This window comes from Pithys albifrons, chromosome 15 (assembly GCF_047495875.1).
Source record: "Pithys albifrons albifrons isolate INPA30051 chromosome 15, PitAlb_v1, whole genome shotgun sequence".
Taxonomy (NCBI): Eukaryota; Metazoa; Chordata; class Aves; order Passeriformes; family Thamnophilidae; genus Pithys; species Pithys albifrons.
This window is the reverse complement of record NC_092472.1, coordinates 8,957,540-8,982,305: the sequence shown is the minus strand read 5'-3', so window position 1 is coordinate 8,982,305 and position 24,766 is coordinate 8,957,540. Positions and strand designations below refer to the sequence as shown.

The 24,766-nt window shown below is 41.8% G+C and overlaps 1 protein-coding gene and 1 long non-coding RNA gene across 4 annotated transcripts; one reads left to right on the top strand and one right to left on the bottom strand.

The window, feature by feature from the left end:
- Window positions 1–3,908: 3,908 nt before the first annotated feature.
- Window positions 3,909–10,042, bottom strand: LOC139679123 (uncharacterized). 3 transcript variants are annotated; one of them, XR_011699145.1, is made up of 4 exons: window positions 9,942–10,042; window positions 9,567–9,702; window positions 8,512–8,733; window positions 3,909–6,591 (listed from the first exon to the last, which is right to left on the bottom strand). It is a non-coding gene; the product is annotated as an uncharacterized lncRNA (long non-coding RNA). The 3 variants fall into 3 exon arrangements; XR_011699146.1 differs by having other exon boundaries at window positions 3,909–6,070; XR_011699144.1 differs by lacking the exon at window positions 3,909–6,591 and having other exon boundaries at window positions 6,635–8,733.
- ADRA1B (adrenoceptor alpha 1B) lies at window positions 4,332–18,480 on the top strand. The gene is made up of 2 exons (XM_071570549.1): window positions 4,332–5,733; window positions 17,288–18,480. Exons 1-2 carry the CDS (start codon window positions 4,761–4,763, stop codon window positions 17,848–17,850), a joined length of 1,536 nt encoding a protein of 511 aa, XP_071426650.1. The 5' UTR covers window positions 4,332–4,760; the 3' UTR covers window positions 17,851–18,480.
- The last annotated feature ends 6,286 nt before the right edge of the window (window positions 18,481–24,766 follow it).

Here is a 24,766-nt window from a genome sequence, read left to right as displayed (position 1 = left end):
GGGTTTTACACTCCCTCTGGGCAGCTCCTGGCCAGGATATCCCTGTGGATGGGACAGAGCCCAGCCAGGACAGCCAACCCTCCCCACAGAGACCTGCCCTCCTCCTCCTGCTGAGAGGGGCTCTGCTGTTTCCTGTCTCCTTAAGGCAGGCACAGATTTTTCCAGACTTCCAAATACTGGTTTTTCTACCCCACCTAAATACATGGTCCATTATCCTCTGCCCAAAATAGTGAACTGGCATCATCCTCATGAAATGTGTTTCTGAGATAGTCTGTTTCAGTAAATGGTCGTTTTGGGAGTCTCTGGCAAAGCTTTAGCAGAAATGCACAGATAAAGGAGTTAAAACACAGTTTAGTGTGGGCAATGAGCCCACAAAACCTAAATGTGGGAGAGGATTTAAGAGGCAGTGACAACACAAAAGTATTAGCACTTTATTTAATTAACTGCATTTTACTAGAAAATGCTCTCTAAATTATATTTACATAGAAACAACAAGCACTGAATCACCACAGAAAAAAAAAGTGTATTCAAAATTGCAAGTGTTTGCAGTCTTGGTTTGGCAAGTTCAAGCTAATAACCTGAGCTGTTAACACAAAACCTTGAGGTACTTTTCTTACATTGAAAATATACCCACAAGGCTTTAAATATCATTATTGGGCCACTGCAAATTAACATTTGAAATGCATTTTTTCTCCTCTCACCATGGAAATTCCCTTTCCCAAGGTTCAGAATTTGTGTGCACATATTCAATGGAAATGTGTTTTTACTTAATCCTGGAATGTAAGGAAACTCTAATTCTATGTGTTTCCAATGTCTGTGGGAAGTTTTTACAACTCTGGCTAAGCCAAAGAAGTCTTCCCTGAAGGACAAAGGTCTGCTCAGCGGCAGGAATGGAAATGAAAGGAATACATTTTGTGGATCACACTCTCTGTGATTTTTAGTGTTGCCTGGTGGTGCTTAGAGAAAGAACAACTTCAGAAAAGACTTTGTATGGTACCAGCAGTACGATGGTACAGTAGCAACATCTTGCACCATCTATAATTAATAAACAAGCAATAAAGTGCAGCTCTGTAACTAACATGGAAGTTCCTGAAAAAGCAGACAAGAATTTCATCTCTGAAACTTCTGAATTTCAGTTTTGAATCTTTTGAATCTGTATGGTTTTAACAGCCCCATCTACAGAGCTGTGTTATGAAGATGATCTAGTGCCAAACAGCCTCATTTTCTCTGAGCCACAGAAACACTTATTTATCACAAGAGTCTAAATACCCACCTACAATCATAGAAAAAAAATCCTTCCCCAAGCCCATGTCCTCATTCAACTTCTTGGTAACGTTTTAGTTATCAGACATAGTAGCAGAGAAGTGAGACAGAAATAATTTAAATGAATTATGTAAAACTGTATGTAGATATATTCATTTAAATCCTTTATCAGCTCATACTTCCACATCCAATTAGGAGCAGTGTTGCAAAAGTATCCTGGAAGTGTTTCTGCTGTTTCAGAAATCAGATCAAAATGCCAGTACATATTTTTACCATCCCTTTGCAAATGAAGAAGAGGAACACACCCCTTTAAAAAACTGAGCCATGCAAAAGGACTCCTTTTCCATTTGTCTGCTTTCACAAAATACATTTTAGAAATTCACATATTTGAAAATTTGAACTCGTCTGAGAACACATGAAGGTGTTCTCCACATTTCCTCCATGGCATGTTCCACATCCAGTCTTTCTCAGCAGGTTCTCAGCAGGTGCACATTGAACAGCTAAAGGGCATCCTGCTTTGCTGTACATAATTATTGAAATATTATTGATTAGAATCTTCAAGCCATTAAATTTATTTTTTCATTGAAAACTATGATTCATCTGAAGGAAAGTAACTCTGCAATGAGTACAATCCACACTTCTCTGTGCAGATGTTTCCAATTGCACTACCTTGAAGTGCCACCTTGAACTTGGCAGAAAAAGGAGTTTATTCTCCCAGTCCCTGTTCTATCACACATCCCAAGGCAGGTAAATAGTTAATGTTCATGGCTGGGTTTCAATACACTCGGCTTTATTACAGCACCTGCTGCTGAAGATCTCAAAGCAATTTGTGAACATTAATCAGCTGAGTCTCATGACTATTCAGCCAGTATGTTATTACACAGACTGGTAAACAGGGATGTGAAAACACATCAGACTTCTCAGTAGGGCTGTGTGAGATGAGCAGTAGCTTTGTCTTCCTTTAACCCACAGAACAAGATTTTTCTGTCTGTGGTTTCACCTCGATGGGCACAGAAAGCACTAGTAAGGGATGCAGACTGGTCCCAGTACTGAGCAAAGAAATGTTTCAGTGCAATCACTACCAGTTGGAGTATCTGTTCCCTTCCCTTCTGCTCTTTCCTGTCCCTGCTGCTGGCACAGTGTCCTGGACCTTCCAAGAAAGCTGGAACCAGCTGACTCGTGGAAGTGGCTGTTGAAAGGCTATTGAAAGATCTGGTTCCTTGGACCTACAAAGTAGTGTGGCCAAAGCCAGGGAGGATTTACAGGCCACTCTGTTACTCTTTGCAGGCTGGGCCTGTCCCATGTGATGCCAGCTGAAAAACCAAAGCAGAGTAGTTTACACTCTCACTGACCTTTTCTTATCCAAGCACTCCACATTTTGCAGGGATTATATTTTCTTATGTGCCAAAGGCTGAAACATCATTATATCTGGACCTAATGATCTAATCAAATGGGCTTTAACCCATGTGGTTCAAACACCAAGAGTGGGAAGATGCAGCAGCTCTCCGTACTCTGTGACACCACAATTCTACTGAGAGTGGTACCAAGTCCTTGCCTTGGCCAGGCACACTTTTATCACACCCCTGACAGCTGGGTCAGCACCTTCAGAGCCCCCAGGCTGAGGAATTCACAGCAAAAACAGAACAAGGCAGAGAAACAAAATCAGAAAACACAAACAGAACTGGGTGGTTCCATGGAGTCCAGCAATGGTGTGAAGGATAAATGCCCAAAGCCACAGGCTGGTAACTACTTCTATTAGCACTGACACTGTGTTTAGAGAGAACAGAGGCAGAAAAGCTGAGGTTAATCTCACAAACTTTGTGTTTGTTCTTCTTCCCTTCAGTGACTCCATGACATGTTATCGTGGCATTCCTGTAGATGTTTCAAAGGAAAGGTTTTGAGCAGTGGTGCTGTGCCATAGTCCCACTGTGGGAAGGGCTACACAAACATCTGCCATGCACTCCTCGAGGAAAACTCAACCAGAGCTTGTATTTACTTGGTCCTTAAAACCAGCAGTCAGCTGCAACTTTCGGCCATAGCTGCCTTATTAAAAATGAACCTTTTATTTTAAACACAGTATGTCTTGTAACAGGCAAATCAATGTACAGTAACCCAGAGAACTGCAAGCAGCAGCTGAAGGACATACCCTGATGACAGAAAGTTGAGAACAGTATTTTGGCAGTCATATGTTCAGCAAATCCTGCCCTTTTTGTTATTAATGGCACTGAGCTACAAAATCCTGAAATTTTTCCCCACCTGGTAACACAAAATGAAGAAGCCAAGAAACCACTGCTTTCAACATTAAAGGTTAATATCTAAATATATATCAGCTGTTACATAGTTTTTGCTTTACAGGCTACTGTAAGAGGATAACTCTTCCTAGAGCTGCAGTGAGTTAACAACCATCTCAGTGGCCTCAGACCTCTTAGTAAACATTCATGCTTAAGCATAAAAAGCACCTAGAAAAGGTCCTAAATACTTCTCTCTGCCTTCTCTTGGGCTCTAGGTCGGGGTGCTCAGCTCCCTTCAAGGCTGGGATTCACAATACACCCATGCTTAGGGGAGTTACACATGCAGAAAGGAGATGAAGCCACAGATGCGCCTGTTACACAGGAGTATAGAACAAACAAAGATCTGTTACGACTTTTTATTATTAACAGAATTTTTACTGTTAGAAACAAACTTTATGCAATCATTAAATACTGAATTTACAAATAAACCAGGGGTTTTTTTGAATCAAGCTATATGTTCTTAGAAGATGATTAGTTGTCTAAAATGACACGTTTCAGTTCAATTACAAAATAAACACGTTTTCTCAGTGAGCAAAAGGGCAACAGATCATTTTGTACCGAAATTGCTGTTTTCACCACATCCCAACAAGCATAACTTCCCTCAGATAGCGAAAGTGGTTTTTAAATGTTTCCACTCCAGATTTGTGCGGCAAATGCATTAATTAAGAGTGATAGATTCCATTTGCTCGGCGGTGCCTGGTGGGAGCTGAATGTTGGCCTGCATTGCCCTCTAGCGCTGCCGGCCCCGCCGCAGTGATGTCACTGCACAGTGAGTGACATCGGAGCCAGCGCACGCAGCGCTGGAAATGCTGACAAACCCTCCTGGAGCCTCACAGGGACATCCCTCCAACACAGCCACACATGCTCCAGGGAAAACTCTAAACCTGCGTTCTGTTCCAGGGACGCCGTGATCGAAACTGCTGCTTTCCGGCTTCAGCCAAGATTTCTGCCTGTTATTCCTCTTTCAACGAGTCTGTCTGAGAAATTAGGCAAGTTTGAGCAGCCCTCTATTTCTGACAGGCGTCCGAGGACTCCACGCCGGGCAAGTTTTACGTGCTCAGAGCTGACAGCTCCCAGGGGAGATGAGTTCTCCACCTAACACTGGTCAGAGCTTTGCAGGAACTTCTTGGGTCCAGAGATGACTTTGAACTGAGTCAAACCATCGGTGCGTTGTGTGAGGGACCCAATCATAACTTGCTATGGAGGATGATTTTTAAGATGAATACCTACCTTGGCGACAAATCCAATACATCAGTACCTGGATATTTGAAAGTGTCTGTGCTAAATAATGGCAATTTCTCTGCAAACAACTCCAATGAGACAGCAACTAACCTGGATTCACCTGCCTTGGCTACCAGTAGGGCAATAATTGTGGGGCTGATCCTCGGTGCCTTTATCCTCTTTGCTATCATAGGTAATATCCTGGTAATTCTCTCTGTTGCTTGCAATAGACATTTAAGAATCCCTACAAACTATTTCATCATTAACCTCGCAATAGCAGATTTGCTGCTGAGTTTCACTGTTCTTCCTTTCTCTGCTACACTGGAAGTCCTTGGCTACTGGGTATTGGGGAGGATATTTTGTGATATCTGGGCAGCAGTTGATGTGCTGTGCTGCACTGCCTCCATTTTAAGTCTATGTGCAATTTCTATTGATAGATATATAGGGGTACGTTATTCCCTGCAGTACCCAACACTGGTAACAAGAAGAAGGGCCATTTTAGCTCTCCTGGGTGTTTGGGTCCTTTCCATGGTGATTTCCATTGGGCCTCTCCTGGGCTGGAAAGAGCCAGCTCCCAAGGATGACAAGGAGTGCCGTATCACTGAGGAACCATTCTATGCTTTGTTTTCTTCCTTGGGGTCATTTTACATTCCTTTAATCGTCATCCTTGTGATGTACTGTCGGGTCTACATCGTGGCCAAAAGGACTACTAAAAACCTGGAAGCCGGGATGATGAAAGAAATGTCCAACTCCAAGGAGCTGACGTTACGGATTCATTACAAGAACGTTCATGAGGACACACTAAACCACACCAAATCCAAGGGTCACAATCCCAGAAACTCCTTAGCTTTCAAACTTTTAAAATTCTCTAGAGAAAAGAAGGCAGCCAAGACGCTGGGAATTGTGGTTGGCATGTTTATCCTGTGCTGGCTACCTTTCTTCATTGTTCTGCCTCTAGGTAAGTTCGTAATCAGGGGTTGTGAGGGGAGGAGGAGGAAAGTGGGTGAGTTGGGTACTGCAGAAATATCATAGACAAAAATCATATGAATGAGAAATAGTTACTGTTGTGAGAACTGAAAAGAAGGGAAGGGATCTCTGGTGTTGGCTTTGGCAAAGAGTCCTGCTGAAGCTTTGTGAAGTGTGCAGCCTGCAGAAAGCTGGTCACCTGGAGTCCTCAGTGATGTCAAACCAGGGAACAATATTGACAGGTTTATATATTAAATCCCCCTTTATGTTTTTCCCTTGAGCTGGATTAGGTCTCAGAAACATTATCACAGGATGCTTTACCAAAAATCCTAGGCAAGAACAGAGAGAGTTTCAGCACTGAAACGTTCTTGGTTCAGTTCACTGTTCAGTGTCTGGGCTATAACAGGACTTCTGGCATTATTCCATGCCTTAAATGAAAATGAACCTGATCTAGTAATGAGGTGGAAAACTCCCCTGAGCTTTGGGAAGCTGGAAAAGTTCTGGTTCAAAGATTATTGATCAAATCCCCGAAGCAAAGATATGAAGAACCCCACAGATCCACACAGAAAGGTTCTCATTGGTTTCTGTAGGTCTAAGTTCAGCATTTTGGGACATTGTCATGTGAACTTTTGGCATCCACTTTTGCACTTTCAACTATAAGATACTATTAAAGTATTTGATTTAGCCTTAATACTTTGCTCTGCATTCCCAAATCCTTGTGACATTTGCTGGTATTGTTTTTAATACTAGCACTGCCTCTGAAGTGGAGTATCTCAAGACATTCAGTTACTGAGCTCTCAGAAATATCTGTCCAAAATTCATTTCTCTGAGACTGAGACAATCTGGCAGCCTAAATATGGAAAAAGTCAGGAAAAGAAAAAAGGGAGAAAAAGACCTTATTAGTGTTCTATATTTGTGTTTACTTAGTTACCCTACCAAAACATTTCTGATTGAGTGGCAAGCACATATTTTTAGACAGTCTTTTAAAAACTAAACTGAGTTCAGCAACCTGGTCCTGCTGAAGTGTTACAAAATTATAATTTCAGTGGATGTGTAATGTCATTTCGATTAGAATCCTTACTGCAGGACAACTACTTTGGCTACTGCAGGGCAACTTTGTCATCTCTAGTTTATTGTATTATAGACTTCAAAATCTTTACAATTCAAGGTCTGCATAAAGATAGTGTTAAGGATGTGAACAGAAGGAAAATTGTGAGCAAAGCTGTCTTTGGCTACTGACATTTAAGTCCTTGTGTTGGCTCTTAAAGAAAGTTTATTACATAGAGCAAGTTTCCAACTACTGCAAAAATACCTGCAGATAGAAATATATTTCCACCATATGGTATCAGTGGTAGCGGTAGATTTGTAGCTAGTTGGTCATGGTCCCCTGATAATGTAGATTCCCTCCTTGATTTTGCATTATTGAAGAAAAAAAATGCAAATGTGAATGCAGCACAGCATGTCTGTACCTACCAGGAGCCAGCACAGCTCCTGACACCTCACTAAACACAGATGCAGAGCAGTCCACTGGAAGCATTATGGTCACAGGGCAGAAGCAACATGAGACACAATCAAGTTTCTTGAAAGACTGTCAGTTTTCCCTTTGAGAAGTTATGCCAGAACTCCTGGGCTTCCCTGGCAGGTTTACTGAGTTGTTGTTTAAGACACCCGAGTGGACCATTTATTGCTTGACAGAATACGATTTTATCTCCCTCATAAACTGTGTCCAGTGGGAGCCTCCAGCACAGCACGGTGTGTCTAGCAGAGGGGCTGGGTGGGCTGGGGGTTAAACCCACTGCTGGGAGCTCTGACCCAATACACACCGAGTGCTGCAACCCCAACACACTCGTGTCAGTGCTGGGAGCGCTTGGCACCCACAGAGCTGAGGGGCAGGAATTGCTGAGGGGTGTGTGTCACTCAGAGGAGTGAAAAATTCAGCCTCTTGGCATTGCAATGCAGGCTGCTGGCTTTCCTGGCCCCTGTCTAGAAATCCACTATCTAAAAAAGGGGTGAAAGGTACCCATAATATCCAACACAGCATAAAAATGCATTTCAATAGGGAGTATTTTGTCTTTGTTCTGCAGACTAGGAATAGAGATGGGTTTGTTCCTTGTCCCTGATCTCTTTTTTTTTATTATTTTTTATTATCCAGCACATTCCAGAATCCAATATTTTTTATCTCTGTGTATCAGTACAGATTTAATTAATGATGTTAGGGATGACTAAAGCATTGCTCACTAAAACTGGTGGGGAAAAGCCTTTTTCTTGACTTGCATAATGCAGCTGTCCTTAAAGAATCCTTAAGGATCTTTCTGTGTGCTGCATTCTTCATACAAGAAACATTTTGCTTTGCATCTTGAAGACACAAAATTAAATGAAATGCCATTAAAAATCCCTTCAAAAAGCACCCAAGGGTATGAAATCAATTTCTGTGATAGGCAAAGTGTAGAAATCAAAAGGTATTGATGGCTTCCCAAGCTCTCCATGGTGTCCTGGACTGCCCAGACTACTCAGCTCGACTTACTGCAAGGATAAGCTTCTTCTTTAGCTTCCATTTCTCCTACCTTATATTTGCACCATTAACCCAAATCACACCCTCACACCTGCATCTTCACTATTTATTTTTTTTCTGCTCCTTATCACCCTCAGTAATGCCCTGACTCTGCAGAATGGTGTTACAGAGCACCTCTGGATTTCTGGGGGTCCAACTACAAAACATTTGACAAGTTGGTAAATGTTATTTCCGCAGCATCCCTGACTCATGTCTTACCAAAACTGCTTATATGTAGTGGAGTTTCCTTCACATTAAAAGCATTCTCAGCTCTTCAACTGGCTTCCCAGACAAAATTATTATTCTTCCACTCTGGCATTTCAATATATTCCACAGCTGCATGTTTTGGTATTCCAGGCAAAGGTCTATTGCATCAGGTGGCAGGTCTGTACTGGGAACAGCCGTGGTGCTGAAAGCAGCCATGCTGCTTGAATAAATATTCTGTGACAAATGAAAAAGAAATAATATTAACGCTTACAGAGGGTTTTTCAAGCAAAAATCCAAAGGCTTTGCAAGGCAGGCTCTGGCAGGGCTCTGTACACACTGCAGGGAGGAATTGCAGCGCTGACACCGTGATGGACTGAGCACATTAAACGATCAGCACGAAGAATTACCCCAGTCTGGTTTTGTAGCACTGAACCATTCTGTCTTCAATGTTAAGCACCTGATGATGCAGCAAAATTGGTAGCAAAGAGAATCATGTGAGAAATTTGTTTTTAATCCTGTAGCTTCTGGATATTCTTTCCAGATAGCAGTGGAGCTACAGAACATCCTTGTTGCACACATTTATAAACACTCCATGGCTTTGTAAACAGTTATCTTGCCATTCAAAATTATTTGTGATACAACATAAAAAATAAACTAAAGACATATGTATCTTTGAAAGAACTTCTTGTGCCATAAATTCAGTGACTCAGCTTTGAAGAATGAATATCTTGCTTCTTTAAAATAAATGTTTGTTTTCATCCCTCTCATACAAATCCTTTCTTAGGCATCAGGACTAGATTAAACATGCATTGCTGAAAAATGCTGAGTAAAATAAATTTTTTTCTTAATGTCTGGAGCCCTGCAGAAATAAGGCAACACTCGTTAAAACATCCTCCTTTAAACAATGGAGTATCCAATTTTATGACAATACCTTTATTAAAAACATAATCTATAATGACAAAGCATATATTTGCCCCTGGCTACTAAGTAAAGGTTTAGTCTTATTCCTGTTAATTGAGAAATGGGCTTGTCAATCTTCTCTCAGACACATACCCCCATAAACTTACCATCTCCATCACCTCAATCAGAGTACATTAACTTCCCCAGGTACTGCTTAACTGCAGTGGAGATCAGCAAAGCAGTATTCACTTCCCAGTCCAGAGCCTAAGTCCTCCTGCTCCCATAAAACCTGGATCTTATCCACTGCAATCAGAAACCAAATTCTTGTAAATTAACTGGCAGTGGGATAAGGTCCCAAGAGCCCCAGGATGAAGACACAAATTATTTTACTACCTTTATGTATTAAGATTTTGAAACCTCTCCACAAAATAATAAAAAAGAACATAAAAACATTCTGCATGCTACAGGTCAGCCCACACAAAGTTATTCTTAAAATAAAATGTTAAAGTACAAAATGTAGATTTATGTTACATGAGGCCAACCTCTGCATCTCTGTGCCATGAATACCAAATTAGACCCCTCACTTTCCCATGGGAAACACTTCCAGGCATTAGGTCTGGTGCTGTCAATGCTACTGGGTTCTGCTTTCAGCAAGGCTTTAAGCCTGGTTTGTTTTCCACCTTGTTTTAGTCGTGACTCCTCTTCCCCTCCCTAACTGGTCCACACCTGATGTCCTCAAGTTAATGGTTACACAGAATTCATACAAATCACTGATGGATGTGGCAATCTGCCCCTCTGCCCACTGCAAAGTTTAATGGCACAGGTGACAGCAGGAATTGTACATTTAAACATCAGAATGGCATTTACTGACCATGTTTTGTCACATGGGGAGGACCAGATTATTTCAAGATGATGCTTCTTCCTACTGAAAAAGCCTCCCCAAAGCCCTGGTTTAAGCCTGTTGTTTTGCAAAGGATGTCAATAACCAGTCACTTACAGACCTCTGGTTTTTAGAATGGAGTTGTTTGGTACCAAAGCAGGTGAAACCACCCAAATTCCAGGGGACTTCCTCTGCAGGCTTTTGATTTGCATGTCACAAGATTAAGGGGGGATGTCACAGTGTACTGTTTTACAAACACAAAGCAATACATACAAAAATCCACAGAGAAATCAGTTCACTTTGGCTATTCAGCCTCAGGGACGGCAGTAACTCCTGTCTCAAGGGATCAGAGAGCTCCAAGGAAAAAACAAAGCAGAGCTGAGCCAGTGGGCAAAAATAGGAAATCTCAAAACTGTTGAAATCAAAGACAGGAGAGAAGGGATAATTTCAGGGGAAACGTTGCTTTCAGCAAGGCAGATGGACACAAGATCCTTATGCCAGAGGTGTTTGCAAACATTCGTGCTATTGCTCAGGTTGGTGGCCATGGGGAAAGCCCTGAGTAAAGTTATGCAGGTCCTAAAGCATCAAGGACACACCTCGGGGTCTCAGGTCCTTTAGGGCAGCTACCTGTGAAATACTGGCATGAACAAAATGTGACCTTTTTCACATCTTTACTAAAGTTCCCCTCCACAGACCACTGCAAGATTTTGAGCTGTTTTGTGATGGGTTTTCAGGTGATCTCTAGAAACTGGAAAGCAAATACATGTCTCTGAGTGACAAAAGAGAAAAGCCACAGTGGAAGCTCATACACTGCCTTTGCAACTGTGTCATTCAGTTCCATGCTAGAGCCTATCAGCTACTAACAATGGCCAAGAGAGATGTCTCAGTTATAAGTCAGAAGGGGAGAAAACAACACCAAAATATATTCAATGGTTGCAGATATTTAAGTATAATAATACATTAAATGTCAGCAGACTCAGATTAGCTTTTCTAGACTCCCTCAATCAGTTAATGTTTGGCAAAACAAGAATAAGCTTGGCCAGTATTCTGTCTAGCTGGGAAGCTGCAGAAGTCTGTCATTCTTTTGGACAAAATAATAACAAAAATAGTGCCATGTTTCTGTCCCTCTCTACTGTCAGTTTTAGGTACCAAGCAAGATTGTTACCAAAACAAATCCTGATTTTACATTATTTATCTGAAGGCAACACAATTTAAGCACAAGTGAACTCTCTCAACAGTGTAAGTCAGCACAGCTATCCTGGACTGAGAGCTGGTGCCCCTGTTAGTTCTGGGGTTAAATACACAGGCACTGTCTCCTTAGAAATGCAAATACAGCTGCTCTGCCTTGTGATTGCTTGTAATATAAGAACGTGTAGCAACTCTGGGGTTTAGTAGAAAGATCTGACCCCTGTCTGTATTCCTTTAAAGAAGGCAAAGTCCTGGTTTTATTTTGGACCTTCTAGATAAGTTTGTATTTTTGAAGCCTTTAAAAGGCTTTCAAATTTGAGCCATTCTGAATGAAGTTCATGCTGGTCTCATGCAAGTGATTGTTCATGTGACATATGGAGACACTGCTATAGGTTGTCAGTTCTAGTACAGAAATTCCTCACAAACAGGACACTTTGGAGCACTGAACAACCTGCTCTAGTGGGAGATGTCCCCTCCCACGGCGGGGTGTTGGAATGAAATGAGCTTTAAGGTGCCTTCCAACCCAAACCATTTTGTAATTCTATGACGTATGTAATGTCCCTATTACTCCAATGAAGAATAACAACTGCTGGACTGGCAACACCATCCTATTTGTATTTCTATTTCTCCCACTGTATTCTCTGCAATATCATTGTTCAGTCAGTTATTCCTTATTTCATATTTCTTCTTCTTCAAAAGCAAAGTGCTCCACACACACACAAGATACCCACAAGCACAGAGGGTGTGTTGGTGACTGCCAGGTTCCTGGGATTGTCCTCCAGACCAGGCACAGCTGGGATGTGCAGTCCAAGACATCACACGGAGACACCAAAGACTCAAAACCCATAACCAAACACGACGCAGTTATTTATTTGTAGTAGTTATAACTTAATGATCTTTCCTTTCATTTTCTTTATTGAATTTTATTTTGTTGATTTTGGGTGCTTTCCTATTTCTTGAGATCTTTTTTCACTGTTTTCCAACTGTTTTCACTCTTTTCCTAATCCTCTTCTCCAGAAGGCCTGCACTCCCTCCTGACTTGATCAACTTGTAATTTCATAACCATACTCTCTATTCCATCCTCTACTGTTTGTAAACTGTGGGAGTTTTTTCCTATATTAAATAAGTCCAGGGGAATGTAAACAAACACTGAATGCTGGAAGGGAAGGAATCAGGAGCTCTAGAAATCCAAGTAGCTTTAAAACCTTGGCACGCTGACTTGACTAAGCATGTGGTGAAAAGGACTGCAAAAGCTTAAATAAAAGACGACCACATCCTTTCTCTAAACTCATAACAACTCTGGGCAGAGGCAGATTATTACTTGTACAGCGAGAATTTTACTAGCTGTGCACACAGTGGCTGTAACTCAGCCCTGAGCAGCTTCCAGCAGCAATCCCAGCAGGAACACGGGAGGAGAGGAGGCTCCCAGCCAGACCCTCCGCAGCCGCCCACAGCCAAGCACTGGGAATGGCTCTGCTTGATCACAGCACAAATCTCACCAAGTCATTTTTCATAGGAAGGCCGAGTTCCATCATAAAACAGATTTCTTGCAAAGCAATACTCATTTTTGCACAAGCTGTGTTCTGGAGGACAGATTGAGACAGGGTTTGATATTGGTAAAGCTTCCTGTTTTTCATGTTTCAGAACTCATCTGTTATCACTTGGTATTTCACAATGCTTTAACTCATTACAGTGATTTTTAAAACATTTGAATTTTTTTTCTGTGGAGAATGTTGAAAATCTGAGATTTCACTCCAGTCAGAATGGCTCTAACCTGCAACAAAATGAAATCTCTTCTAAAATAAGAGGATATGTTTGCCTTCCAAGGTTTCCTTAACTATTTGAATCTGATCAGACTCTATAATGAAACTTCCAAATATCCATTACTAATTCTCAAACTATTTCTACTTTATGGTGTTCAAACAAGAAGGAGATTTTTTCTCCAGAATACCCCTACTCAGTGTTCAATTTTGGATGCATTTTATTTTCTACCTTTTATCAGTAGAGACAAGGAGTTTCAAATTCTGTGGCTTTTCTTTCACCTTCAGACAGTGACCAAGCCCTGCAGTGGAGCTCTCCTGTCACTGCCACTGGAGTGGCCACTGACAACAGCAAAGCACTTTAACAACTCCAGAGCAGTGTATGGCAGTAAAACCAGATGTTGTGTTTGTTCCAGAAAACAGAGCACACACTTCCCCCAGGCTGGCTCTCATCTTAAGGAAAACTGGATTTAGAGCATTTGGAAATGTGATTCTTTTGTAACATGCAGAGAACAGCACCTGACAACCCAAAACTCCTCGATAGTGACTTGTTCTCCTTAAATCCGTGGAATTCACAGTACTCCTGCCCATTATTATGTAATCTAAGCATAAATACTTAATTCTGAACAGAATTGATGGTTCTATGAGTAATTATAGGTCTCTTTCCAGGTCCACTGAAGTCCTTATGAGCCTTTCAAAGGCTTCCACTGCCTCCAGTGGACTCTGAATTTTAATGTCTCAGTGATGCTCTGCAGAGTATGTGAGGACAGTTAATATGCCAAATTGTTTCCCACTATGTTCCCTAATTTTATTAGGATGCTTTACTTACTTTCTCTGTAATAAAACATTCATTATAAAGAAACAGTCAGACCCTAAATGAAATTAGCTTATACTGATTAAAATACCACTTAATTTCTTTCTATGATATTTGCTATTGCTCAGTGTATTTCCAATCTGAACAGCTCTATCAAGTCAGATGAGTGTGGTCAAAAAACTGATCAGTCAAAACTCATCAAGTTGATTGATTTTCTGATATATTTCCTGTTCTCCATTTGTGCCAGACACAGGCTTTGCAAACACTTCATTGGTGTCTGTGGCAGTGGTGCCACCAGAAGTAAGATTGTGGTTTATGTTTAATAAATCACAGGGGTTACTACGGAGAAATAAAAGTGAAGAGAAAATATCCATCCCCTTAAAGCAAAGCTGTGAAATAGGAGACATGGGGAGAGCAATCAGATTGAGTGGGGAAGTCACTCTGGCTACCCTGGCACAAATAAATCACTGAGGAGACATTAATATGCAAATGTTTCCAGGCATTTTGAAGAGCAATCTAAATCAGTATGGGGAAATATTTAATCTGTTTATCAGACTGCGGTGGGAAAGTAGTTGGAGATTAGAGCAGGAAATACTCGTCTGATGTTTTGAGTCTGTCTAGAATGCTTTGCTTTATCATTTTATCAAAAGAACCCACAGTTGTTTGCTCCTGGCAGGTTAGTGAAGCTACAGAAAAGGTATTGTTGTTAGTATAAATAAAAAACAAAACCCAAACCAAAACAACAACAACCCCCAGCATTTATCTACAATAGTAGAAAAGTTTGGAAACCAAGAAGTTCAAGAGTAAGTGTTGGTTCTTGTGCAATTATACAGATTATACAGGCACAACTCATTTATCTGCTTTGGTTCCCAGTTTTTCTTTCTAGAACTTCACTGATTTTGTTTGCTCTTAGAGAATTTCACAACATTTCCCAGTAAAATTCCTTACTTAGTTATTTTATTTTATTTTAATTAAAACTATTTTGTTGAAGACAGTTTCTCTGTCCACATTTAAGCTGCCTGAAAATACTTAAATTCGATCCAGGAATGTCCTGCAGATTTTCAGTTGTTACAGTATGAGGGAAAAGCAAACCAACTGAACTGGAAAAATTCACCACTGTGCATTCAACTTTCACACATAAGAAATAATATGGGCTTTTGAGCCACTTCACAAGTTTTACTGGACTTTAAAAGCTAAAAATCAGTTCTATTTTAAAGAAGCTTCAGAAAACAATTTAAGAAATTTATCAGTATGCCCTCCAAAATGTTCTTTGTTGTACATTATAGTGGTTTTACTTGTTTTGTACCGTCATAAACCTTCTCTTTTCCCTAAACTGAAGGGAAAATATTAGCAATTATCATTTACAAAATTAATCCTGAAAAGGTGTGCAGCTGTACATGTGGAAAATTCTGTAGCATCTCCCTCATCGTGGCTGCATTACAAACTTAGATCAACTTTTCCTAAAGTTTATAGGAATGTGGCACCTATTGAACGGCTCATTCCATAGAATCACATGAGTTGTCACTAAACCGTCCATCAAGGAGTATGTAACATTCATGAGACAGGGTTTTAGGTGCTTGCATTGATTTGATTTATCTGTTGAAAATCTGTCAAAGGCACTCCATGGTTTCTCTGATGTTGGATATGTTGTACTCTGCACTTCCTGCAGTACCAATGGGGACAGAGGGAGGATCTCCATCAGCTGGAGAGAAAAGGCATCACTCAAACCCTACAAATCATTATCAGCAACAAAGCCATGGGGACAAGGGTTCAACTGGCAACTTAACCATAAGGGCCAGCATGTTCCTTAGCTTCGAGGCAATGGGCAGAGCTTGTTCTAGCTGGCACCATTCCCAAACACTGCCAGGGAAAAATCGATGGTTCTGGATTGACGGGACCTTTCCTGACTCCTATTCATGAGGGAGAGTCTCTCCAGAGAGCTCATGCCAGCTCAGCATCTTGTTTTGTCTCCTGAGCCAGCTCAGGGAGCAGCTGGCACCCTGAGGAGGGCAGTGGGTGTGTGAGGAGGGGCACTCAGTGCCCTGTGGATTGCTGTGGGCTGCGGAGGCGCCGAGCCCTGCACAGGGAGCACCAGCCCCGCTGCCCCCCAGACACCCCACACTGGAGCTGCTGTGCCATGGAGGAGCTGCTTACCCAGGAGGATAGCAAGTGCTTTTGCATAGCTTTGAGGCCCGAGCCGTGACCTCTACATTGCTGTGAGATGGGAAATATGCCCAGAATCACATCCCTCCCCACTCAGGCATCTGACAGCCACAACTGACTCAGCTGCTTTCACAGCCCAGCAAATCTGAAAACACTCCAGTGGAAAAGGTCACGATGTGACATCCAGGCTGGGGTGTCACCTCCCATTTGAAAAAATCTTCAAATCAAACTCCAGTTCTTGACATAAGAATTCTCCCCTGAATCCCCATTCCTTGATTACTTGAGCCAGACACAAAGGTGTTTACCCAGCTGGGTAACTTCTGAATGCCTGCTTTGCTTTAAAAACGTCACACATTCTTTTCTACAGCCCCATTTGCTAAATTTAGCTGATCAATTGCCTGCTTTTAACACTAAAAGTACAGGAAATGGATTTCCCAGTAGGAGTTTTTCATTTGGGCAGCCTTTTTAGGGAAATTATTTGGTTGTGAACAGAAGGGGAAGCATTCATAAAATAACCTCTTATTCTGGGTTACACCATTTTTATGAATGCCTCAGATATGGGAAGTTCCTCAACTAACTTCAGGTTTCAAGAGGTTTGTACTGCAATAACAACCTGAAAAACAGGAGGTATGTTTGGGAGCTGACAGAGAATATATTAGAAGGGATGTCTGGCCACACTCCTCCTAATAGGCCTGGGAACATTTAGATCTTTTCCTTCAAAAATGACCCTCAAAAGTCCCCTGCAGAGTATTCCATGTGTGCCTTGTCCAACAGCTTGGACAACAGAGGTTTGATGTGTCATTGGGATTAGTGCAGCAGGTGTGCACCTATAAACTGCTTTTTAGCTTTAAATCCTACACTCAATGCTCCTTTAACTTTCAGATGACAAAAAGCATTCCTTTATTAGCTTTTAAAATAACAAAAATAACATTTTAGTAGCAAAAGGCCAAAAATGAAAGCAACACACACAAAAGATTTTTTAATACACAGGTTCTAACAGTGATCTGATGGAACATTTACCCTTCCTAAAGGCAGACAAACCAATTATCTCAGATATTGTTTCTGCTTCTTTCCTGTGGACAGGATCTCTGTTTTCAGCTCTGAAGCCTCCTGAAACAATCTTCAAGGTGATTTTTTGGCTTGGCTACTTTAACAGCTGCTTGAATCCCATCATCTACCCTTGCTCAAGCAAAGAGTTCAAGAGGGCTTTTATACAGATCCTGAAATGCCAGTGCCACCGTCGCAAGCAGCTGGGCTGGTGGCCCTACAGCTACAGAAACTGGAATCGGTGCTCCTTTGAACACCATAGGAAAGACTCTCTGGAGGACAGCGGGAGTTTCCTGAGTGGCAGCCAGAGGACATTGTCCTCAGCATCTCCCAGCCCCGGGTATGTGAGCAAAATCACTCACCCACACCTGGAGATGTGCACGTTCCAGGAATGGAGGAACTCCGGCTCCCTGCTGAGTCCTCTGCAGGATGGCAGCCGGCAAAAGGAGCCCTGCCAGTTCTTCACCTTCCACCTCTTCTCGGAGCGCAATGGCCACGTTCCTGCTGGTGGCCAGGGCTGTGGCAGCACAGCCCACGGGGCCACCTGTGGCACCCTGAGCTGTGGCACTGCCTGTGGAGCCAACACCACGCTGGAATGAACCGATTCCCGCCAGTCTGTTTCCTTTGGACACACACCTGTCTCACGGCAGGCCAGGGGAAGAAATGGACCTGTGCACGATTTCTCGGGACAGCACGAGAAGGAAACCAGGGAGGAACAGGCACATTTATGTCACAGGAGTGGCCACGTGCAGGGACTACCCATATTCCCAGTCAGTTCCCAGAGAAACTACTGAAGCATGAAGAGAATGCAGGGAAAGGGCTGCATAAACCCAGGGAGGGGCACATCCAGTTACTGAGCTGTTATGGAAATGCTGTGGAACGGCCAAACACACCTGTACATAGAAAGAATGTATAACTAGGGGGGTGGGCAGGGGCCATGTGTGAGGGGTGGGTGGGTGTCCAGGTGTGCCAGCTGTGTGGGTGGGTGTCTGGGAGTGGCACTGAGCGATGCAGTCCTGGTTGTCCCCTCCAGGTTGCCCTGACTTTGCCTGTAATGCCATATTGTTGCTGTACATCACTGTACATTCGCACTTTAGGGATCAAAAACAATGTCAATGATTAAAGTAATTTCTCAACAATTTGAACACTTGCACCTATTACTGTAGGACTGGAATTAAGCCAACTTCCCCTATCACCATTGTCAATTCAAAATAAAACACTCAAAGCCATTAAGTTTGCCACTGTGACTCCTGGGATGCAGTTGCTTCCCTGATCACCAACATTTATAACTCCTCTATCCTTTAGCAAGCTCTTCTTTGAAAGTTTGAAAATACCAGAAGTGGTGAGAGCTCATAATCTACATTTCAGCACATCAGTAAGTGTCTTATAAACACACAGTCTATCAGAGGATCTGATTTCTAAAAGCAACACTCATAAATCACTCCAAATACTTCATGAACAGTGTCGTGGGCACAGCAGAGAAGAGCAGTGACCACTGGAGGCCCAGAAGGAGCCCCAGGACAAATATGCTGAGCACTTGGTTCTTTGAGCAGACTTTGAAAACAGTACTGGACATGTAGAGGCTTCACTTTGCCTCTCAGCTAAGAAGAGTCAAAACAGTGGAGTAGTGTAAGGGTCACTTCATTAATATTTTCCAGCTCAGTAATACAGTTCTTTGAGATAATTCCTGACAATATCTCCTGGGACATTCTAGGTCATGTTTAGAAGCTATTTTCATCTCTTGCAATTAAGTATGAATCACAGAACTAATGACCGATATTTTTCACATGAAGTGGTACAAACCATGAAAATTGGTATTCACTGCTTTCTCCAACCAAGCCTTTCCTTACTAGGAATTGTAGTGCCCTTTTTTTAAAGCTTGAAACAGGGAATGAACCGTAAACTGATGTACTAAAACTGCCTGGGGACAATTTAACAATGCTATGTTCCAAAGGAGAACCTTTTCCTTAATTTCTGTTTCTTTACATGCGTATTCTTTTGTTAAATAGCCAGGGATGGATGTGACACATCCCCCAGCTCAGTGACAGGAAAGTCATGTTCCAGCATCTTCCCGTGGTCCCATGTTATAGTAAGGATCACACAAATATATTTTAAGTCCTACCCTGTTGTAGTATAGTCAATTTCCTACTTTAATAATTCCATTTTGATTGTGGGAAATCCAGTAATTTCCTCTTAAAAGGGCAATGCTTATAAAATCTAAAACTATTATAAAACAATTAACAAACCCTTGTTGCTCATAGACTGAGGCTGCCACAAGGAATATCACACCTGGCTGTGATACACCAGTAGGAATCTGTGCCCTTTGAGGCTCCAAAAGGCAGAGAACTCTATTTCTGGTCTATTGGCATTATTTTTTAAGGGAATCTACAGTTGTCTGTCAAACACTTTATAAAACTTCTTCAAAACCACAGCTAATTGGAAATTAATTTATTTAATCCAATCACCTGGCACCACAATTCAGCTACATTTTGAGTCATACAACTTGTATAGTGTAAAGCAAATTCAATATCCATATTTGAGAATGAAGTGATACTGCAAAGTTTCAGAATAAAGAGTATTTGATTACTTTACACTGTTTAACTATACAGCTCTGAGAGACTAATAATTCTTTTAATTAGTTTCTAGTCCTAACAAAGGATGTTTAATCTCTGATCATCATTTAAGCTCTTTAAACAATTATATAATACTCTAATTATGAATGAAATCAGAAAGGCTTTTATCCCATACTGAAGTGACCTGTAAGTACTTAACCATCTTTGTGCATTTTACATGTAATGTTACAAAACCATAAGGAAAGTTCCCTTACTGCTTCTTTCAAATCTATAAAAAGAGAATTTCAGCCATTTAACTACTGAAAAAACCAGCTTTCTGTAAACACTGTAACTGATCAGAAGGAGAAGATATACCTTAAAAACATGCCAGAATATTCAGTGCCTCAAAACACATAAACCATATCCCAAAACCACCAGAAAGCAAAAAACTCCGAGACGCATGTCCTGCAATACCAGATATATACTTCAAATAGAATTTTAACAAACTTTGTCTCCTTGTTAAAATTAAAATTTAAAACTGGAGAGCCCACAGCTTGAGGGTGTAACAAAAATTCCCATTTTGGTACAGCAACACTGTACCAGTGGGATTCCATCCATGCAAATGTGGTAAACTATGGAAGACTTCAAAAGCCCTGTCACATTTGCTCATAAGTTGCCAACAACATCTGCTTCACCTCCAGTCGCAGCTTCACTGGCAATAAAACTGATTGGATCAAATGGGAAAACCCCCACATGGATCTGAAGGAGGGACTTTGAAGAATACAGAGGAGGAAGTCTCATATGCCACCTTAAAAATGAAACTTTTGCAGGACCACCTGACTTCTCCAGAACTAATCCATTCTAAATGTCTTTATTTTTATCACTGGAATCTTCTACAACCTTCACCAGGCAAAGCCAGCCCAAACGAGGCCATACAAGTCACCCTCTTCCTTTTGTTAGTCCTTCATTTGTTGCAATGTTTCCCTTTAAAGGAAAAACTATTTGGACCAGGGCATGATCATAAACCCTTGTGGGACAAGCCCATATTAGCCCATAGTTTAGTACAGCCAAAATTAATTTGCCAAGCAGAACATCCAGTGGCACACAAGGATGGTCTGCCCAATGCAACCACACTCCATCATGGGGACTTTTTATGCTTATTAACAGGCCTTCTGATGAACCCCAAAGAGATTTGCCTCCAAAGAGGAGTTGCTGCCATTTACCACAGGAAGTGTTCATAAAACACTAAATTTCTCCAGGTTAAGCTACATATGGAGCTGCATCCCTACCCAGGAGCTTGGCCAGAGCCACTCAGCAGAGAGGCACAGCTGCAATGGCTCAGGGAGCTTTGTTACAGCCCAGCTGCACACAAATTAAACCCATTAGGCTTCAATGCACTCTGCTAACAAAAAAGTGCTGCTTATTTTTGAAAAGTGTTATGGTAAGATCAATCCAGCTGAATGAGAGTGAAAATGCAGAGCATTCTACATTCTTTACTCTCTGGAAACACAGTTTTCTATTATCTTTCCAAATGTGACAGGGAGAGAAGAGGGGGTATTAATATTATAAAGTACAGACAAAACAGCAACTTTCTGTTCAACAGATGAGCTCTGTGCTCTCAGTTTCTGCACTTGACTTTCCCCTCACACAGATGAGCATAAAATTGCACAGCACAAAACATAATCATCCACAGGACTGTTGGTACACTCACACCTTATTGCACCTTAGTCCTTATTGCACAAATTAACCAGCCTGTTCCCATGAGAATACACTGGATTCTGTTTTGGTATGGCCAATAACAGACTTGGCCACCTTCTCCCTACCCCTGCAGGGCTGTGGCTCACACAGTCCATAGATGGTGCATCCCACAAACACCATTTTCACCCTGAAGTGGTCTAAAATATCTCAGAACAAGGAGACACATCCAGCTGGTTTATGGCACTTTAAAGGAACCCAAAAATATTTCCACCCACCTTGATTTTTTGGGGATTGGAAGTGGTCTTAGTTATCAGTGTAACAGGTAAGTCATGATGCCCAAGAGCAGCAAAAACACCCAAAGGAGTGACATAAAGTCAGGGCAGCAGCCTGGGAAAATCCTTCCTCTGCCTTCATGGGTTTGTGTTTCACCCCACTGGATGGAGGGAAGGGACCCAAATTAGAGCCTTCTCTCAGGACACCTTCCTGAGGCTCTCCCTTGGTCAAACGCAAAGGCTGCTGGCTACCAACCTGCACATGTGGACTAGTGAGTCAGCACACACAGCCCAGAGCCAGCCACGCCACATGGGCAGCTGCCTACTAAGATTTGCCCATGTGGAACACTGGGACATGTGGGAGGATAATGTGGGAGACAAATGAGAGTGCTGAAAACACCAAGAAAAAGGGAGAGGTGTTGAAAGATAAGTGTTGTAAATCCATAAATCAGCATTTATTCATCTTAATGGCATGACAACTTGTTGTACTGTGTTTATCTGATTGGCTGGTAACTAAAATGGGGAGATAAACAAAGTGTCTCTGTAGAAAAAGCACAGCTCTTATGGCAATTTATGCCCCCACAACAGGGGCAGGTGCCCCTGCACCACCCTGTGCTGCTGTCTGGGTTGTAAAACCTGAACACTCGGTCCCATTTCTACTCAGGTATGATCTATGCCTTCATTTTTTCCTAGAATAGCCAAAATTTCATTAATTAAAGTTGTATTTTTAATTTGTTCCTCCAAGGAGATTACAGACTCGTCTCACTCACTTCACTTTTCCACCAGCATCACTGAGAGTGGAAGGAGCAGCAAGGCCCAAGTGAAAGGCATGGGTAGAGCATGGAATCCCACCCAGTGAACCAGTGACATCCCCATGGCACATCCTGTTCTGGATAACCTAATGATGTGGTTGGCACAGTTTAGAGCTCAAATGAGGCAAATTCATTTACACTTGCTGAATAACGAGCCTCTTGCCTCTGCAAAATACATAAAGAGTGATAAAGGCAAAGAAATGTCTTAATGAATAGGTTAGACCATGATTTTATACCCTGTGAACTTGAGTCAAAACAATGAAAACAATGAAAATCTTAAGAAAACTGTGGTTGTTCAGGTAAGTGGAAGGTGACAGGAAAATGAAGTCTGGAGTTGTTATTGGACATTTCTTATGTCAAAACGTATGAGCTTGACCAGTGAAGAATATGCTCCCTGTCTAGTAATCCCCACAGTCTTTCCAGGAGTCCAGCCAAGGCGTGGAGAAGAGAAAGGACATTCAAAGTTAATAAGAGTCGTTCACAATTTCTTTAATAAGTCAGCCTGAAAAGCGGATATAGTAAAACTTTAATTTATAGCTGTGATTAAAAAGCCTTTAATTGCCTATTTCACAATTTCCTTTCAAATGTTCTTGGGGAAGCACAATAATCTGATTCCACTGAGACTTGTGTGCAAATGTTTAATTCTAGAGAAGAACCTGAACTTTCCATGACCTCTGGAAAATGGTAATTATTTTTTTCTGTGCTTGATTTGTTGAGCTTTGCCTTCTACGCTGTGAAGATCAAAAAGGCTGTACTGAGAAGTAAATGTAACAGATGGTCTGCAGCCCGAGGTAATTGTGCAACAGTTCATCCCTCTCCTGGTCAGCTCAGAGCCCAGTCCCACAGCACTGCAACAGGGGAGATCCAGCCCTGATTTCACTCAACTGGATCCGTTTTACAAGGAAATTGGAAAATCCAATATCGCCATCTATTGGATTTCTATTGTGCAGGAGAGTCACAAACATTCTCACCCAGCAAAGGGTTCCCTCGATTTTACACTCCACAAATCCAAACTCTTCAGCAGTAAAACTTTTCCCTCAGGCAGCAAGAAAACTTAAATGTCCTGCCTTCAGTTTCTATTGTCTCTTTCAGAATCTCTTTCAATTTCTATTGTCTCTTTCAATTTCTATTCTCTTTCAGTTTGCTTTGTCATAACACTGGTTTTTTTACAGTAAAACCCATAGGCAGTAAAACCAACTGGCAGGTTTAGAGAAAAGCAAGTTAACCAACTATATTGTGCTGCTGCCTTTAAAAATCCCCCCCTTAGACTTGTAAGTACTAAAAGTGGCAATTTCCACTGAAATTATGTGTCTTGAAGTTTTGTTCTATTTTTTTAAAGAGAGGCAAAGCTGCTCACACAACTCAGGACTAGAACTTGTTAAAAAAAGCTCCTCTTCCTTTGCCTGAAAGTTTCCAGGTATAACATGTATTCTTCAAGTGGAAACTCTTTTACTTGGTGTTCATTTCTAAAATAATTTACCTCTTCAGCAAAACACACAAGATTAACAACATCAATAATAATAATTTGATAGAATGCTGAGTTTTGGCAACACGGATTATTACAAGGTTCAGTCCATGGGCCTCACGTTGGCTCTACCTTATGGATCTTCTGCTCTAAATATTAATATTTAAGAATGTCTAAAGTACAAAACTCAGGTGCACAACCTCCTAAGTCTCTCGCTGTTTGAATCCAAGGGTTTTGTTCCATCTACTGGCAAAATTTAAACTTCCACTCATGGCCTTATTTGAAACAGAGACACTGATGTTCGTTGGTTCCAAGTCATACAATTCTCTTCATTTAATCAGTACTCCATCCTTTAATGGCTAATTTGATCTCCATTTTTTGGTTCTCATGTTCTTCCTTAGCGCTTCCAGCTTCCAGGCCCGTGTATCCTTCCTCCCTGTGCATCCCTCCTCCCTGTGCATCCCTTCTCCCTGTGTATCCTTCCTCCCTGAGCATCCCTGGCTGTTCCCGTGTGTTTAAGGACCACACATGGCCCCTCCCGGGTGTCCCACATCCGGCTCCCTCGAGCTTCCTTTATTGGAGCGTCCCAGAGCCGGCCCAGAGAAACTCAGAGTTCAAACCGACACGAGTCCCCGCCAAGAAACCCAACCACGTGTTATCGCTAATTAAAAACATGGGAAAGTTTTGTCGTTTCCAATCCCCTCCCGGCCCGCCCC